This window comes from Hemiscyllium ocellatum, chromosome 24 (genome assembly GCF_020745735.1).
Source record: "Hemiscyllium ocellatum isolate sHemOce1 chromosome 24, sHemOce1.pat.X.cur, whole genome shotgun sequence".
NCBI lineage: Eukaryota > Metazoa > Chordata > Chondrichthyes > Orectolobiformes > Hemiscylliidae > Hemiscyllium > Hemiscyllium ocellatum.
The window spans coordinates 57,394,066-57,412,119 of record NC_083424.1 but is presented as its reverse complement, the minus strand read 5'-3'; the positions used below and the strand labels follow the sequence as shown (position 1 = coordinate 57,412,119).

The 18,054-nt window shown below is 43.2% G+C and overlaps 1 protein-coding gene across 3 annotated transcripts in view; it reads left to right on the top strand.

The window, feature by feature from the left end:
- LOC132827226 (breakpoint cluster region protein-like) overlaps positions 1–18,054 on the top strand; it is a 462,558-nt gene that overhangs the window by 375,083 nt on the left and 69,421 nt on the right. For all 3 annotated transcript variants that reach the window (XM_060843849.1, XM_060843847.1, XM_060843850.1), the window contains 2 exons: positions 5,589–5,648; positions 15,515–15,624. In XM_060843849.1, coding sequence (XP_060699832.1) covers positions 5,589–5,648; positions 15,515–15,624 — 170 coding nt within the window. The remainder of the gene's footprint in view (positions 1–5,588; positions 5,649–15,514; positions 15,625–18,054) is intronic.

Sequence of the window (18,054 nt, the reverse complement as noted above, 5' to 3'; positions counted from 1 at the left end):
CTGGAGGGGGACTAATATCTTGGTGGCCAGATTTGCTCGTGCTGTAAGTGAGGGTTTAAACTAAATCGGCAGGGGTGGGTGGAATCCTCAGCAGCAGGGAGTAAAGTGTAAGGCTAGAAGGAGATACAGTAATCTGAAATACAAAATTGAAGGGACTGGAATACGACGGGAGCGAGGAATGCCTGTTGGATTAAATTGCATCTGTTTCAGTGCAAGAGGGCTGATAGGTAAAGCTGCTGAACTCTAGGCATGAATAGGTACGTGGGACGGGGATATTAAAACCACTACAGAAACTTGGCTAAAGGAGGGACAGGGCTGGCAGCTTAGTGCGCCAGGATACCGGCACTTTAAGCAGGACAGAGGTGGTGCAAAGAGGGGAAAGGGAATCGCATTTTTGACTGAGGTGAGCATCACAGCAGTAATCAGAGATGAAATAACTAAAGGATCAGCCAGTGAGGCTTTGCGAGTGAAGCTAAGAAATAATAAGGGGATAGTGGCGTTGTTGGGATTGTACTATAGGTCCCCAAATAATGAATGGGAACTAGAGGAACAAATCTGCAGGGGTATTGGAGAGACCTGCATAAACAATAGGGTTGTCATAGTAGGGGATTTTAATTTTCCTAACACAGCATGGGACTGCCATAGCGTTAAAGGCTTAGATGGGGTGGAATTTCAGTGCGTTCAGAAAAGTTTCCTCAAGCAGTATATGGATGAAAATGGAATAGTGTCGGGTAGGTAGGCTTCAGAATGGTTTAACAGGTCGGCACAACATCAACGGCTGAAGGGCCTGTACTGCACTGTAATGTTCTGTATTCTATATAGAGGGTCCTGCTCGGGAAGGGGCAAAACTTCGACCTACTCTTGTGAAGATGATAGTGTGGGAGCAGTTTGGGATCAATGAACATTGTTCTATTAATTTTAATATAGTTACGGAGAGAGGCAAAACTGGTCCACAGGTTCCAGTTCTAAATTGGGGCAAGGGGAATTTTGATGGAATTAGACAGGAGCTTGCAGGGGGTTGATTGGAATAGTTTGTTTGCAGGCAAAGGGACCTCTGGCAAGTGGGAGGTCTTTAAAAGTGAGATAGCTAAAGTTCAAAGTTTGTATGTTCATGTGAGGGTGAAGAGCAAAGTTGCCAAGAATAGGGAACCCTGCATGACGAGATATTGAGGCTTTGACCAGAAAAAAGGAGGCATGGCTCAGGCACAGGTAGCTGGGATCAAGGGAATGCCTGGAGGCATAAAGAGGATACAGGAGTTTACTGAAGAAGGAAATTGGAGGGCAAAAAGGGGCCACGAGAAAGCCTTGGCTGAGAAGATTCTAAAGAAGTACTTATAGTATATTAAAGGAAAAAGAATAACTAGAGAGAGAATAGGACCCTTCAAAGTCCAAAGGAATGTGAAACCGCAGGAGATCAGTGAGGTCCTCCGTGAATATTTCTCCTGTGTTTACCATGGAGAAAGACATGAAGACTTGGGAACTTGGGAAAGTTAATTGTGATAGTTTGGGACAGTCCATATCACAGTAGGGGAAGTGTTGGATGTATTAGAATGTATGAAGGTGGATATATCTCCTGGTCCTGACCAGATATATTCAAGAACCCTGCAAGAGGCTAAGGAAGAAATTGCGGATGACATTTTTGTATCATCATTAGCCACGGGTGGCGTCCCTGAAGATTGGAGGGGAGCGAATGTTGTGCTCATTCAAGAAGGGCTGCAAAGAACTGCAGGCTAATGAACCTGACATCAGTGGTCGGCAAGTTGTTGAGAGAATACTGGGGGTTGGATCAACCAACATTTGTCAGCAGAGATAGTCAGCATAGATTTGTGCGCGGGAAGTCAGGTCTTTTAGTGTTTTTTGAAGAGGTCACCAAGAGGAAAGATGAGGGTAGGGCAATGGGTGTGGTCTGTATGGACTTTAGTAAGGCTTTTGACAAAGTCCCACATGGCAGGCTAGTCATGAAGTTAGGTTGCATGGGATCCAGGAAGAGCGAGCTAATCATATTCGAAATTGGCTCGATGGTAGGAAGCAAAGGATAATGTTTGCAAGTTGTTTCTCACACTGGAGGCCTGTGACTAATGGTGTGCGACTGGTTTTGGTGCTGGAACATTTGTTATTTGTTGTTTACATAAATGATCTGGATATGAATGTGCAAGGCATGATTAGTAAGTTTGCAGATGACACAAAATTAGGAGTTATCATTGATAGCAAGTAAGATTATCAAAAATTAAAGAGGGATCTTGATCAGGTGGGGAAGTGGGCTGAAGATTGGCAAATGAAATTTAAGCTGAAAATGTGTTGCTGGAAAAGCGCAGCAGGTCAGGCAGCATCCTAGGAACAGGAGATTTGACGTTTCGGGCATAAGCCCTTCTGCAGACCTCACTTTCTCCTCAAATGAAATTTAATACAGGTAAGTGTGAGGTGTTACACTTTGGAAAGTCAAGCCAAGGTAGGATTGTACAGTAAATGGTGAGGTCCTGAGGAGCATTGTGAAACAGAGGGACCTAGGAGTACAAATACACATGCTGTCTTCATCGGTCAAGGCATTCAATATAGGAGTTTGAACGTTATGTTGCAGTTGTATAAGTCATTAGTGAGGCCGCATTTGAAGTATTTTGTATAGTTTTTGTCATCCTGTTATAGGAAAGGCATAATTAAAGTAGAACGAGTGCAAAGCAGATTTACGAGGATGTTGCCAGGACTAGTAGAGCTGAGTTATAAGGAGAGGTTGGCCAGAATGGCACTTTATTCATTGGACCATAGGAGAATAAGGGGTGACCTTATTGAGATGTATAAAATCATTAGCGGCATAGATAAGATGAATGCAATCATCATCTTCCCAAGGATGGGGAATTGAAAACTAGAGGGCATAGGGTCAAGATGATTAGACTAGACTAGACTAGATTCCCTACAGTATGAAAACAGGCCCTTCGGCCCAACAAGTCCACACTAACCCTCCGAAGAGTAACCCACCCAGACCCATTCCCCTACATTTACTCCAACTAATGTACCTAACACTATGGACAATTTAACATGATAATTCACCTGACCTGCACATCTTTGGATTGTGGGAGGAAACCCACACAGACATGGGGAGAATGTGCAAACTCCACACAGACAGTCGCCCGAAGCTGGGTCCATTGTGCTATGAGGCAGCAGTGCTAGCCACTGTGCCGCCCCAATGAGGTGAAAGGGGAAAGAATAAAGAAGGACCTGAGGGGCAACTTCTTCACGCAGAGAGTGATGCATACATTGAACGGGTTGCCAGAGAAAGTCATTGAGGTAGATACAGTAGGGTCATTTAAAAAACGACATGGATGGGAAGGGTTTAGAGAATTATAGACCACGTGGGCAGTTGGCACGAGCTGAGTGGACACCATGGTCAGCATGGACCAGTCTGGGCTGACGGGCTGTTTTCGTGCTGTATTTCTGTATGACTCTATTGACCAGTAAGCTTAACATTGTAGTAGCTACGTTACTTGAGAAGGTTCTAGGGATAAGATGTACATACATTTGGAAAGACAGGGTTTGATTCAGAGTAGGCAGCATGGGTTTTTTGCATGAAAAATCATGCCTCTCAAATTTGTTAGAGTTCTTTGATAAAGTGACCAGGAAGGTTGTTGAGGGCGGGACACTAAACGTAGTCTATATGGATTTCATTAAGGTCTTTGATAAGGTTCCACATAGTAGTCTGCTCTAGAAGGTTAGATTGCATGGAATCCAGGGGGAGCTAGCAAATTAGATACACAATTGGCTTGATGGTAGAAAACAGAGGGTAATAGTGGAAGGATGTTTGTTGGACAGGAGGCCTGTGACTATTGGTGTGCCTCAGGGGTCAGTGCTGGCCCCATTTCTGTTCGTTATCTATATCAATAATTTGGATGAGAATGTACAATGCATGATTCGTAAGTTTGCAGATGACACTCAAGTAATTGCTGTTGTAGACAGTGAGGAAGGTTATCAGAAATTTCAGCAGGACCTTGATCAGCTGGGGAAGTGGGCAGAGAAATGGCAAATGGAGTTTAATATAGATAAGTGTGAGGTCATGCATTTTGGAAACTCAAATTAAAGTAGGAGTTTCATCGTGAATGGTAGGGCCTTAAGGAATATAGTGGAACGGGGGACCTTGAAGTTCAGGTGTATGGTTCCCTGAAAGTGGAGTCACAGGTGGACAGGGCAGTGAAGAAGGCTTTTGGCACAATGGCCTTCGTCAGTCAGGGTATTGAGTATCAAAGTTGAATGTTGCAGTTGTACAGGACATTGGTGAGGTTGCACTTGGCGTATTGTGTTCAGTTTTGGTCACCTTGCTAAAGGATGTTATTAAACTCGAAAGAGTGTAGAAAAAATTTACAAAGGTGTTGCCAGGACTCAGTGGTCTGAATTATCGGGTGAAGTTGGACAAGCTAGGACTTTTTTCTTAAGAGTGTAGGAGACCGAGGGTGGATTTTATAAAAGTGTATTAGATCATGAGAGGAGAAAGTGAGGACTGCAGATGCTGGAGATCAGAGCTAAAAATGTGTTGTTGGAAAAGCGCAGCAGGTCAGGCAGCATCCAAGGAACAGGAGAATTGACGTTTCGGGCATAAGCCCTTCTTCAGGAATGAAGAAAGTGTGTCCAGCAGGCCAAGATAAAAGGTAGGGAGGAGGCACTTGGGGGAGGGGCGTTGGAGATGTGATAGGCGGAAGGAGGTCAAGGTGAGGGTGATAGGTTGGAGTGGGGTGGGGGCGGAGAGGTCAGGAACCTTGGATGCTGCCTGACCTGCTGTGCTTTTCCAGCAACACATTTTTAGCTAAGATCATGAGAGGCATGGATAAGGTGATGCACTCAGTCTTTTTTCCAGGGTTGGAGAATTGAGGACCAGAAGACATCAGTTTAAGGTGAGAGGGGAAAGAATAAAAGGGAACCTGAGGGGCAACTTTTTTTACACAGAAGGTGGTACACATATGGAATGAGCTGCAAGTGGACACAGTTGAGGCATGTACATTAGCAACATTTAAAAGGGTTTTGGACAAGTAGATTAGATTAGATTACTTACAGTGTGGAAACAGGCCCTTCGGCCCAACAAGTCCACACCGACCCGCCGAAGCGCAACCCACCCATACCCCTGCATTTACCCCTACCTAACACTACAGGCAATTTAGCATGGCCAATTCACCTGACCCGCACATCTTTGTGACTGTGGGAGGAAACCGGAGCACCCGGAGGAAACCCACGCAGACACGGGGAGAACGTGCAAACTCCACACAGTCAGTCGCCTGAGTCGGGAATTGAATCCGGGTCTCAGGCGCTGTGAGGCAGCAGTGCTAACCACTGTACCACCGTGCCGCCCACATGGATGAGAGAGATTTAGAAGGTTATGGACCAAATGCAGGGAAATGGGGTTAGTGTCGATGGACATTTTGGTCGGCATGGACCAGTTTGGGCCAAAGGGCCTGTCTCCGTGCTGTAGGACTCTATGACTCTGTGATCAGGTATTTAATGACAATCATATTTTTGCTCAGAAAGTGACTGCACAAAATCAGTATAGGCATTGAATAAATTGTAACTTATATATCGCTTTGCAAGTCAATTTATTTTTCTGTTTTCAGCTGGAACCACAAGTGTTGCAGGACAAGGACTGGCAAAGAACTGTCATAACAATGAATGGGGTATGTTGCTATGTTAAATTGAAAGTAGTAGCACTGAGATAATGTATGACATTCTTTTTCTTTATCAAAAATGGTGTAAATGTGTTTGTATGGTGAGCATCCGGAAGTTAAGTTAAAAATTAAAGATTAAAAATAACTAATGATCTGATTTGACACGTGGAGCTAGTCTATAGGCTAATGTTGGGCTAGCTATGAATGTAAGGTCAAATGTATCAAACCGAACACTGAAATCTCCTCTGAACAAGTATTGTCAGTTTTATTTTCATTTGTTTGTGGGATAAGCATCCACATCTAGATTACCATTTATTTTTCTTTCCTATTTGCCCTTGAGCTGTTTCTCAAACTACTGCAGTTCATGTGGTGCAGTACACCATACAGTGATATTAAGGAAAGAGTGCTAGGAGTTTTACCCAATGGCAACAAAGGAATGGCGATACAGTTCCTAGTTAGCTTGGTGCGCGGTTTGTAGGGGAACTTGCATGGGAACGTCCCATGCACCTGCCGTCCTTGTCCATCTAGGCTTTAGTCAAAGGAGCCTCTGAGTTGCAACAGTGCATCTGGTAGATAGAGTAATAACCACACATAAGGAAGCAATTCAGCAATCAAGTCCATGCCAGCTCTGTGTAGAGCAATCCAGTCAGTCCTGTTCCCCAACTATTAATTGGTGTCACTGCAAGTTTATTTCCCTCAAGTGCCTATCTGATTTCCTTTTGAGATCATCCATTTTCACCAGTCTCAAAGACAGCAAGTTCCTAGTCATTACCACACACTATGTAAAAAGGTGTTCTTCACAATTATTTGCCCAAAATCTCAAATCTTTGTTCCCTACTCCATGCAACATTTGGAAATGAGAACAACTTTTGTCTATCTTATCTAAACCTGTCATAATTTCATATGTTTCAATCCAATCTCTCCTTAATATACTTTGCTCCAAGGAGAACAATTCCAGCTTTTCAATCTAATCTTGTCTCCCTACGCATCTTTCTGGTAAACCTTGTCTGCAATATTTCAAGGATCCTCGCATTCTTCCTGAACTGGATGCAGTACTCTAGTTGTGGGCCTGACCAGAGCTTTATAAATGTTAGGCATTACTGTCTTGCTTTTGCACTCAACAGCTTTATTTATAAATCCTAAGATCACATATGTGCATTTACTCAGTCATCTGTCAATATTTCCTGCTACCTTCAAAGACCTATGCATATGAACCTGTAGCTCCCTCAGTTCCTGCACATGCTTTAGGTCCATGCTGTTAACTCTGCATTGTCTCTCCCTATTCTTTCTGCAAAAATGCATCACATAGAAAATGGAGTAGGAGTAAGCCCTTCAGGCCTGCTCCACCATTCAATGTGACCCTACTTAGCAGCCAGGGGTCAATTAGGACAGTTAATTTGTGATGCAGAGTGATTCCAACAGTGTGGATTAAATTCCCACACCAGACAAAGTAACCATAAAGACTCTCCTTCTCAACCACTACCCTCGCCAAGGTGTGGTGACCCTCAGGTTAAACCACCTTCAGTCACCTCTCTAATAATGCTGCATTTAGACATAGAGCATGAAAACAGACCCTTCGGTCCAACTCATCCATGCCGACCAACTTTACCAAATTAAACTAGTCTCATTTGCCTGCATTTAGCCTATATCCCTCTAAACCTTTCCTATTCATACATCGATCCAAATGTCTTTTAAATGCTGTAACTGTACTGCTTCTACCATCTATTCTGACACTTATTCCACAATTCCATATACAAACAATCCTCTGTGTGGAAAAGTCCCTTTTAAATCTTAAAAATGCCCCCAAGTTTTGAGCCCGCCCCTCCCCAGGAAAAGATCTTTGCTATCCACTTTATCTATGTCCCTTAGGATTTTATAAATCTCAATAAGGTCACACCTCAACCTCCTGTAGTGGAAAAAGTCCCAGCTGATCCAGTCTCTCTTTATTACTAAAACCCTCCAGTCCTGGCAAAATCCTGGCAAATCTTTTCTGAACTTAAGAATTTAATAATATTCTTCCTATAGAAGAACAACACAAACTGTGCACTGTTCTCCAAAAGTGGCCTCACCAACGTCCCGAACATGTACAACCTCAACATAACATTCCAACTTCTATACTCAGTGGTATGAGCAACACACTGTACAGGTGCAACATGACTTCCCAACTCCTGTACTCAAAGCTCTGACCGATGAAGGCAAGCATGCCAAATGTCGTCTTCAGCAGCCTGTCTATCTGTGATGCAACTGTCAAAGAACAATGTACCTGAACCATTAGGTATCTCTGTTCGACAATCCTACCCAGGGCCCTGCCATGAGCTGTATAAGTCATGCCCTTGTTTTATTTATCAAAATGAAATACCTCGCATTTATCCAAATTAAGTTCACTCTGCTACTCCAAAGCCCTTAGGCCCAATTGATCTAGATCTCTTTGAAGAATAAAGTAAGGTGTTACATTTTGGTAAGACACATCAGGGCAGGATTACACAGTTAATGGTAGGACCCTGGGGAATATTATTGAACAGAGAGGTCAGTGGGTGCTGGTACACAGGTAGACAGAGCGATGAAGAAGGCATTTGGCTCGCTTGCCTTCATCGGTCAGAGCATTGAGTACAGGAGCTGGGACATCATGTTGCAGCTGTACAGGACATTCATGAGGCCACATTTTGAGTACTGCAAACAATTCTGGTTACCCTGCTATAAGAAAGATTTTTTTTAAATTGGAAAGGGTGCAAAACAGATTTGCAAGGACGTTACTGAGGCTGGCATGTTTGAGTTAAAAGGAACATAGAACATTACAGCGCAATACAGGCCCTTAGGCCCTTGATGTTTTGCCACCCTGTCATACTAATCTGAAGCCCATCCCACCTACACTATTCCATGTACGTCCATGTGGTTGTCCAATGACGACTTAAATGCACTTAAACTTGACAAATCTACTACCGATGCAGGCAAAGCATTCCATACTCTTACTACTCTCTGAGTAAAGAAGCTACCTCTGACATCTGTCTTATACCTATCTCCCCTCATAGAAGGATACAGCGCAGTACAGGCCCTTCGGCCCTCGATGTTGCGCCGACCGAATCCTACCTAACCTATACTAGCCCAATAACTTCCAAATGCCTATCCAATGCCCGCTTAAATGACCATAAAGAAGGAGAGTTCACCACTGATACGGGCAGGGCATTCCATGAACTCACAACCCGCTGTGTGAAGAATCTACCCCTAACATCTGTCCTATACCTACCACCCCTTAATTTAAAGCTATGTCCCCTAGTAACACCTGACTCCATTAGCGGTAAAAGGTTCTTAGTATCTACCCTATCTAAACCCCTAATCATCTTATACACTTCTATCAGATCTCCCCTAAACCTTCTCTTCTCCAATGAGAACAGCCCCAAGTGCCTCAGCCTTTCCTCATAAGATTTTCCTACCATTCCAGGCAACATCCTGGTAAACCTCCTCTGCACTCGTTCTAAAGCTTCCACATCCTTCCTATAGTATGGCGACCAAAACTGCACACAATACTCCAGATGAGGCCTCACCAGAGTCTTATACAACTGCAACATGACCTCAGGACTCCGGAACTCAATTCCTCTGCCAATAAAGCCCAGTACACCATATGCCTTCCTCACAGCACTATTTACCTGGGTGGCAACTTTCAGAGATCTGTGTACATAGACACCAAGATCCCTCTGCTCATCCACACTACCAAGTAGCCTACCATTAGCCCAGTAATCCATCATCTTGTTATTCCTACCAAAGTGAACGACTTCGCACTTAGCTACATTGAATTCCATTTGCCACATTTCCGCCCAGCTCTGCAACTTATCTATATCCCGCTGTAACCTACCACTTCCTTCCTCACTATCCACAACTCCACCGACTTTTGTGTCATCCGCAAACTTGCTTACCCAGCTTTCAAGTCCTTCCTCTAGATCATTTATAAAGATAACAAAAAGCAATGGTCCCAAAACAGATCCTTGTGGTACACCGCTAGTAACTGCGCTCCAAGATGAATATAATCCATCAACTACTACCCTCTGTCTCCTTCCAGCCAGCCAATTCCTAATCCAAACCTCTAATGTATCCTCAATGCCATACCTCCGTAGTTTTAGCATTAGCCTACCATGGGGAACCTTATCGAACGCCTTACTAAAATCCATATACACAACATGTACTGCTTTACCCTCATCCACTTCCTTAGTCACCTTCTCAAAGAACTCAATAAGGTTTGTGAGGCATGACCTGCCCTTCACAAAACCATGCTGGCTATCCCTGATCACGTTATTCCTACCCAGATGTTCATAAATCTTATCCCTTACCATTCTCTCTAAGACTTTGCCCACCACTGAAGTCAGACTCACTGGCCTATAGTTACTAGGGCTATCCCTACTCCCTTTCTTGAACAATGGGACCACATTCGCTATCCTCCAGTCCTCTGGTACTATTCCCGTTGACAATGACGACATAAAGATCCAGGCCAATGGCTCTGCTATCTCCTCCCTAGCTTCCCATAGGATCCTGGGGTAAATGCCATCAGGCCCAGGAGACTTATCTATATTCATCCTTTCCAGTATTCCCAAAACCTCTTCCCTGCATATTTCCAGGGCATCCATTCTAATTATTTGTGATTCCATATTCACATCAGCAACAGTGTCCTGTTCCTGAGTGAATACTGATGAAAAGTACTGATTTAATGTCTCTCCAATCTCCTCCGCCTCCACACACAACTTCCCACTACTATCCTTGACTGGACCGATACCTACCCTAGTCATCCTTTTATTCTTGACATACCTATAGAAAACCTTTGGGTTTTCCCTAATCCTACCAGCTAAAGACTTTTCATGTCCCCTTCTCGCTTCTCTTAGCTCCCTCTTTAGCTCCTTCCTGGCTACCTTATAACTCTCAATCGCCCCAACTGAACCTTCACGCCTCATCTTTACATATGCCGCCTTCTTCCCTTTCACAAGGGACTCCAATTCCTTACTAAACCACAGCTGCCTCACAAGGCCCTTTACACCATGCCTGACTGGTACATACCTATCGAGGACACGCAGTAGCTGCTCCTTGAACAATCCCCACATCTCATTAGTGTTCTTCTCTTGAAGCCTGTTTTTCCAATCCACACATCCTAAGTCATGCCTCACTGCATCATAATTTCCCTGCCCCCAGCTATAGCTCTTGCCCTGCGGCGCACGATTATCCCTCTCCATCACTAAAGTAAAAGTCACCGAGTTGTGGTCACTGTCCCCGAAGTGCTCACCTACCTCCAAGTCTAACACCTGGCCTGGTTCATTACCTAGAACCAAATCCAATATAGCCTCCCCTCTTGTTGGCCTGTCGACATATTGTGTCAGGAAACCCTCCTGCACACATTGTACAAACACCGACCCATCTAATGAACTCGAGCTATAGCTCTCCCAGTCAATATCTGGGAAGTTAAAGTCCCCCATAACAACCACCCTGCTACCTTCACTCTTTACCTGAATCATCCTCGCAATATTATCCTCTACTTCTCTAGGACTATTAGGAGGCCTGTAGAAAACACCTAACAGGGTGACCTCACCTTTCCTATTTCTAACCTCAGCCCAAACTACCTCAGATGGCAAGTCCTCTTCCATCGTCCATTCACTTTAAAGTTGTGTCCCCTCGTGTTTGCCGTCCACATACTTGGAAAAAGGCTCTCCCTGTCCACCCTATCTCACCCTCTGATTATCTTATATGTATCTATTAAGTCACTTCTCAACCTTCTTCTCTGTAACGAGAACAGCCTCAAGGCCCTCCGCCTTTCCTCGTAAGACATTCCTTCCATACCAGGCAACAGCCTAGTAAATCTCCTCTGCACCCTTTCCAAAGCTTCCACATCCTCATAATGCGGTGACTAGAACTGTAGACAATCCTCCAAGTGCGGCCGCACCAGAGCTTTGTACAGCTGCAGCATAACCTCCTGGTTCTGGAACTCAATCCCTCTATTAATAAAAGCCAAACACTGTATGCCTTCTTAACAACCCTTCAATCTGGGTGGCAACATGGACACAAATCTTTCTGCTCATCCGCACTCCCAAGAATCTTACCATTAGCCCAGTACTTTGCATTCCGATTACTCTGTCCAAAGTGTATCACCTCACACTTGTCCACATTAAACTCCATTTGCCACCTCTCAGCCCAGCTCTGCATCCTATCTATGTCTCTCTGCAACATGCTTCGTCCGACAACTCCACCGACCTTAATGTCTTCCGCAAATTTACTAACCCACCCTTCTAAGCCCTCATCCAGGTCATTTATAAAAATGACGAACAGCAGTGGACCCAACACCGACCCTTGCGGCACGCCGCTAGTAACTGGACACCAAGATGAACATGTTCCACAAACTACAACCCTGTGTTTTCTTTCAGCAAGCCAATTACTGATCCAAACTGCTGTGTCTCCCACATACCCATTCCTCCGCATTTTGTATAATAGCCTACTGTGGGGAACCTTATTGAATGCCTTGCTGAAATCCATATACACCACATCAACCGGTTTACTCTCATCTACCTGTTTGGTCACTTTGTCGAAAAACTCAATAAGATTCGTTAGGCACGACCTACACTTCACAAAACCGTGCTGACTATCCCTGATCAGATTATTCTTTTCTAGATGGTTATAAATCCTATCTCTTATAACCTTTTCCAACTCTTTAGCAACAACTGAAGTGAGACTCACTGGTCTGCAATTACCAGGGTTGTCTCTACTAACCTTTTTGAACAAGGGAACCACATTTGCTATCCTCTAGTCCTCAGGCACTATTCCTGGAGATGATGATTTGAAGATCAATGCCAAAGGCTCGGCAATCTCTTCCCTTGCTTCCCAGAGGATCCTAGGATAGATCCCATCCGGCCCAGGGCCCAGGAGAGGCTGGATAGGCTGAAACTTTTTTTCCCTGCAGCGTAGTTGGCTGAGCTAGTCTTATGGAGGTTTATAAAATCACGAGAGGCGCAGATAAGGTGAATAGGTCAAGTCTTCTCCCCGGGTAGAGGAGTCCAAAACAAGAGGGCACAGGTTTAAAGTGAGAGGGGAAAGATTTAAAAGAGACCTGAGGAGCAAATTTTTCACACAGAGGGTGTTGCATTATATGGACTGAACTGCCAGAGTAAGTGATAGAGTCAACATTTAAAAGGTACGTGAACGGGTATCATGTTCATTGTGTGCCATGCCTCCAAGTTTGGCACCTTCACCATACTTTGAAATTGTACTCAATATTGCAATATTTACATTTTTCATTTAGCCCTATTAATACCCCTGAGGAACAGGTGTCTACCATTTGCCAGTCCAAAAAAAGTACTATTTACCACTATTGAATGTTTTCTCCTCTCAAACTGACAGTTTGTCCAAGTTGATACTGACTTTCCGATTCCATGAACTACAATTTTGTTAACAGCTCATAAAACAGGCAGTTAGGAAGACAATAATCCTTGGCCTCCCGATACTTACCTCTGAGCTTAAGGGACACTTTGGGATCCCTGATTGGCACATGCAGTATTTAAACATTGATCCAAGGTTGCACTAACGAGAGCTTCTAGGCCGTGCAACCTTCTCTCTACAATTTCCATTGCAGCCCAGGGATTTGGGGTGTGGGTGAGTGTGACAAAATCTCGAGGACATTGACATTGGCAATGGCATCCTTGGAGTAGTCCTAACTGTGTAAAAATCAACTGCAAACAAGGAGCCATTGCTTTAAATGTTTCCCACATTTTATTTGCCACTGGAACTTTTAGTCTATTCATTCAATCAAACTTGATTAGCTCTCCCCTCATTTGACTTTTAAGTTCATGATGCTTGTTCATCATTGGAATATGTCATTTTCAAACTTAATATGGAGCTCATTCATATCACCTGTTTCCCAGCAGATCTTTTACGACAAGATGACTAATTAGCTTTGCCTCATTGCCCACTATTGGATCTAAAATATCTTTGTCCCAGTTGGTTCTTTAAATTATTGCTCCAGGAAACTGTCACAAAAGCATTCTGCAACTAATCTTCTAGATCACCCTTGCCAATTTGATTTCCAACCTATATGAAGCTTAAAGTCCCCCATAATTTTAACATTGTCTTTGTCATCATTATATTGGGCGGCATTGTGGCTCAGTGGTTAGCACTGCAGCCTCACAGCACCAGGATCCCAGGTTCGATTCCAGCCTCGGGTGCCTGTCTGTGTGTGTGCAATGTTTGCACATTCTCCCCTTGTCTGCGTGGGTTTCCTCCAAGTGCTCCGGTTTCCTCCCACAGTCCAAAGATATGCAGGTCAGGTGAATTGGCCATGCTAAATTGCCAGTAGTGTTAGGTGCATTAGTCAGAGGGAAATGGGTCTGGGTGGGTTACTCTTCGGAGGGTCAGTGTGGACTGGTTGGGCCGAAGGGCCTGTTTTCACACTTGAGGGAATCTAAAAAAAAACTACTGTTCAAGACTTATCAACTATTCCCACCAGCTTTTTTTGATTTATACTATTTCCTATATCCACTCATACTCTTTCTGCATCATGATGTTCTGAACCAGTATCGTCCTCACTAATGTCTTTCTGATATCCTTACTATCAGGGCTACTACTCCTCCTTTACCACTCTGAAATTTCTATTAAAAATGTTGCATATCCTTGGAATTTATAATTCCCACCTTGATCACTGTATCTCCTATGATGAAACCAAAATCAGTTATTTAAACAATTAGCTCCTCATGATTGTACTGAGCTCATGATACTCTGTTTCAGCTAGCAATTCTCAGGGTCAGGTGGCCATCCCGCTCAAAATGACAATCCCATTTGCAGACTAAATGTGCTGCTCCTGGGACAGTTGAGGTGGGACCTGTGGCTGACTCACATTTTCAATTGTTGGTCGGGTTTACTTGATAAAGTTTTGCTTTTATCTTACATGTCTCACCAAATTGATACACAATAAATTACAAAGGGTAAAATAGCCTTGTACTTTAGAAATGGCCTGACCCTGTAAATAATGGAGCATCTGTCGTGAATAAAGAGGGGAACAAGTCCATTTAGCATTCCCTCCACCTTCCCTTGTATGTGTTTTCTTGTTTGCAGTTGGTTTTTGGGACTACTCTAAGGATGCCATTACCAGTGAGGTTGTCCTTGCCTTCGGGTTTCACCACATCTTCCACCCCGAAACCCCCACACTCCCTCCATTATTCAGTTACTTTTCCATTCTTACTATCCACTCCGCTGCCAGCAGTTGTAACATAAGCTCTGTTCATGACTCTGTTGGATGATTCTTGACTCTCAGTAGAATAGGTTTTTCCTTAGCTGCAATCTTTTTATAACTAATACACAGAAGTGTTCTTTTTTATTAAGTAGCCCTCTGATTTAAGAGACCAAATCACCGCACAGTATAATTAATAATCAGTGTTAGCATTCAGCATTCCTAGATTACGTTCAGTGTTGATTTGATAGCTGCAAAGTAAGGCTCCTTTGATAGTGAGACAAACATTCTGTTTATACTAGTGTATCATTTCTATTTTCACTAACAGAAATTAGCTTCCCAAAAAGTCAGGTTCCTACCCAATTCTATAGACTTCGTGATCAAACATTCTGGGAGTAGGAGTAAAATTTTCTATGTTACTGTTGTTCGGACCCCTGCAGTCAACCATTAGTATGACAGATTTGCTTCTCATTTCATTTTCTCTAATTGGCTGAAATTAAATCCAGGTAATGGATAAGAAAAGACAGTGTCTAGCTGTTTCTTTTGCTGTAGTACCAGACTGATGATTCCATATACGCAAAAGTTAGTAAATAGTGTAGATTGTTTATTAAACTTGTGTATTCTTAGTATTCTGCAGTATCGCTTTTTACAATATGTCCGAAGATCAGTAATGTTTTCTCTTCCTTAGATTGAGGTGAAGTTATCAATGAAATTCACCAGTCGGGAGTTCAGTTTGAAACGGATGCCATCTCGAAAACAAACTGGAGTCTTTGGTGTAAAGATTGCAATAGTCACCAAGTGAGTAAAGTATCACCTGTCAATATTACTGTACACTTCCACATTATAAACCTGCTACGGTTTAGTGAAGAGATGGACCATAACTTTTCAAAACTACAAGGTTGTTGAGTGCTTCTTCTGATCAGTTTATAGGAGGTTTGCCAGAATTGGCCTTTGTGCCTTAGGCTAAGGAGAAGAAAATTCAAGCAGGATTTCCCACTCCTGATCACTATTTAATGTCCCAGATTAGGGTGTTCTTAAGTTTGGACATCAATTAAGAACCAGATAGAGAATGCCTGCACAGCCCTCTGTAATTGAACAGCTGAATGTTTGACTTCTATGAAGAACAACCACTTAAAGGAGGTCAAAGAGAAAGGGAAGTAAACGTAAAGTTTAGATTACATTACTTACAGTGTGGAAACAGGCCCTTCGGCCCAACAAGTCCACACCTACCCGCCGAAGCGCAACCCACCCATACCCCTACATTTACCCCTTACCTAACACTACGGACAATTTAGCATGGCCAGTTCACCTGACCCGCACATCTTTGGAGTGTGGGAGGAAACCGGAGCACCCGGAGGAAACCCACGCAGACACGGGGAGAATGTGCAAACTCCACACAGTCAGTCGCCTGAGTCGGGAATTGAACCCGGGTCTCTGGCGCTGTGAGGCAGCAGTGCTAACCACTGTGCCACCGTGCCGCCCACAAAGTTGCCATAGTTTCAGAGGACCATAAGCCTGCTCTCTGATTTGAGAGAGTTTAACGTGAGGGTTACCATGCCTCAAGTGTGTCGTGAGGTTGAGAAAGCAAGGCCTTCATGGTGACCTCATCCAGTGTAGGAATTAAACGCACACATTGACATCAGTCTGTAATCCAAACCAGCCATCCACCCAACTGAGCTAACCAATCCCCAGTAAAGAAAAGGAGAAATGTTGGAAGGGAACAAGAATTGCATCCAGCAGAAGCTGAAAAGGGGAAGAATGTAGAACTATAATCTCAGATTTATGTGGTCAGAAATTTCAGACCATATAAAGATCAGAACTTACACTGGGAACGTGTCAATATACCATTTACTGGTGCAGAATGTTGGCCAATTTCTTCCTCCTTGTTACAACAAAAGACTATTAGTCTAGTGGTAATAACTGTGCTCATGAATCACAGACAAAAATGTTTGGTATTATAATATGCAAATCAATTAATGCTAATATTACACTTGCATCAGTGTTCTACAGTGTAATATGAAGAGATAATGTGACATACAAATCATACAACATGGGTCCCAGGTCTGGACTACTCACTTGTGGTTTAAAGCTGCTTGGATGTCTGTAGTTCCCAACTAATTCCAATCATTAAAAGAACCACATGCCCAATATCCAGCTGGAGAAGTACCTGGGGTGGAAAGTGAGAAGCCAATTGTTGTAATCCGTATATCTATCAATTAGGAATGATAGTCTACTGGGAAAGCTTGAGAAGTTAGAATCCAAATTAAAAATATAACTTCAATGGCAGGAACTTCTGAATACTGAGCCATAAAACAATTAGTATAGGGAGAAACAAATAAGAGGATTAAAAGCATTGTTGAAAGAATGGTGTGGGAGGCAGGGGTTTTCATTGGTGATTGGCATCAATTTGGATGAGGTTGCAGGAGTGCAGTTTGATGGTGAGAAGATGCAGGAAAAAATTATGGTTAGGGTTCAAAATCAACAGGAGAAATGTCAAGACTCTATAGTAGATTTTAGGTAAGCATTCCTGATGAAGGACTTGTGCTCAAAACATTGACTCTCCTCCTTGAATGCTGCCAAATCTGTTGCGCTTCTCCCAGCGCCACACATTTTGACTCTGACTCTTTAGCATTTGCAGTCCTCACCTTGTCCAAGTTGCAAAGTAGTGTGGGAAAGGTCGAAAGAATAACAAGAGTAGTCAAGCAGTAGAGGTTACCACAATTAAAGTTGAAAAAAGGGAGAGCTAAAGGCAGAAGTAGCTGAGAATATTTGTTGCAGAAGCATGACTGACATATTGGCAACAAATACTCTCAGCTACTTAACTTTTAGAAGAGCTAGGCAAGATAGAAATGGAAGAAAGAGAATACCTTTTAATAAAGGATAGGGTAAGTACTGTGGAGGGAAAAATCTTGAAAAATCAAAAGTAAATTAGTTTAGGTGGAGAAAAGAAATAAGGGACAAAAGACTTGTTGGAAGTTCTTTACGTGCCTACACAGTTGCAACAGCATATGTAACGTAGGATAATATGGTAACATTAGATAACTTTAATCTTCATATAGACTAGGCTAATGAAATTTGAGGAAATAGCATAGAGGGCGAGATATCAGGGTATATGGAAAATATTCTTCGAGAGCAGAATGTAGTGGAACCAAACAGGAAACAGAATGTTTCGAAGTTAATATTGTGCAATGTAAAAGAGTTAATTGCTTAGTAGTAAAGTGGTTTCTA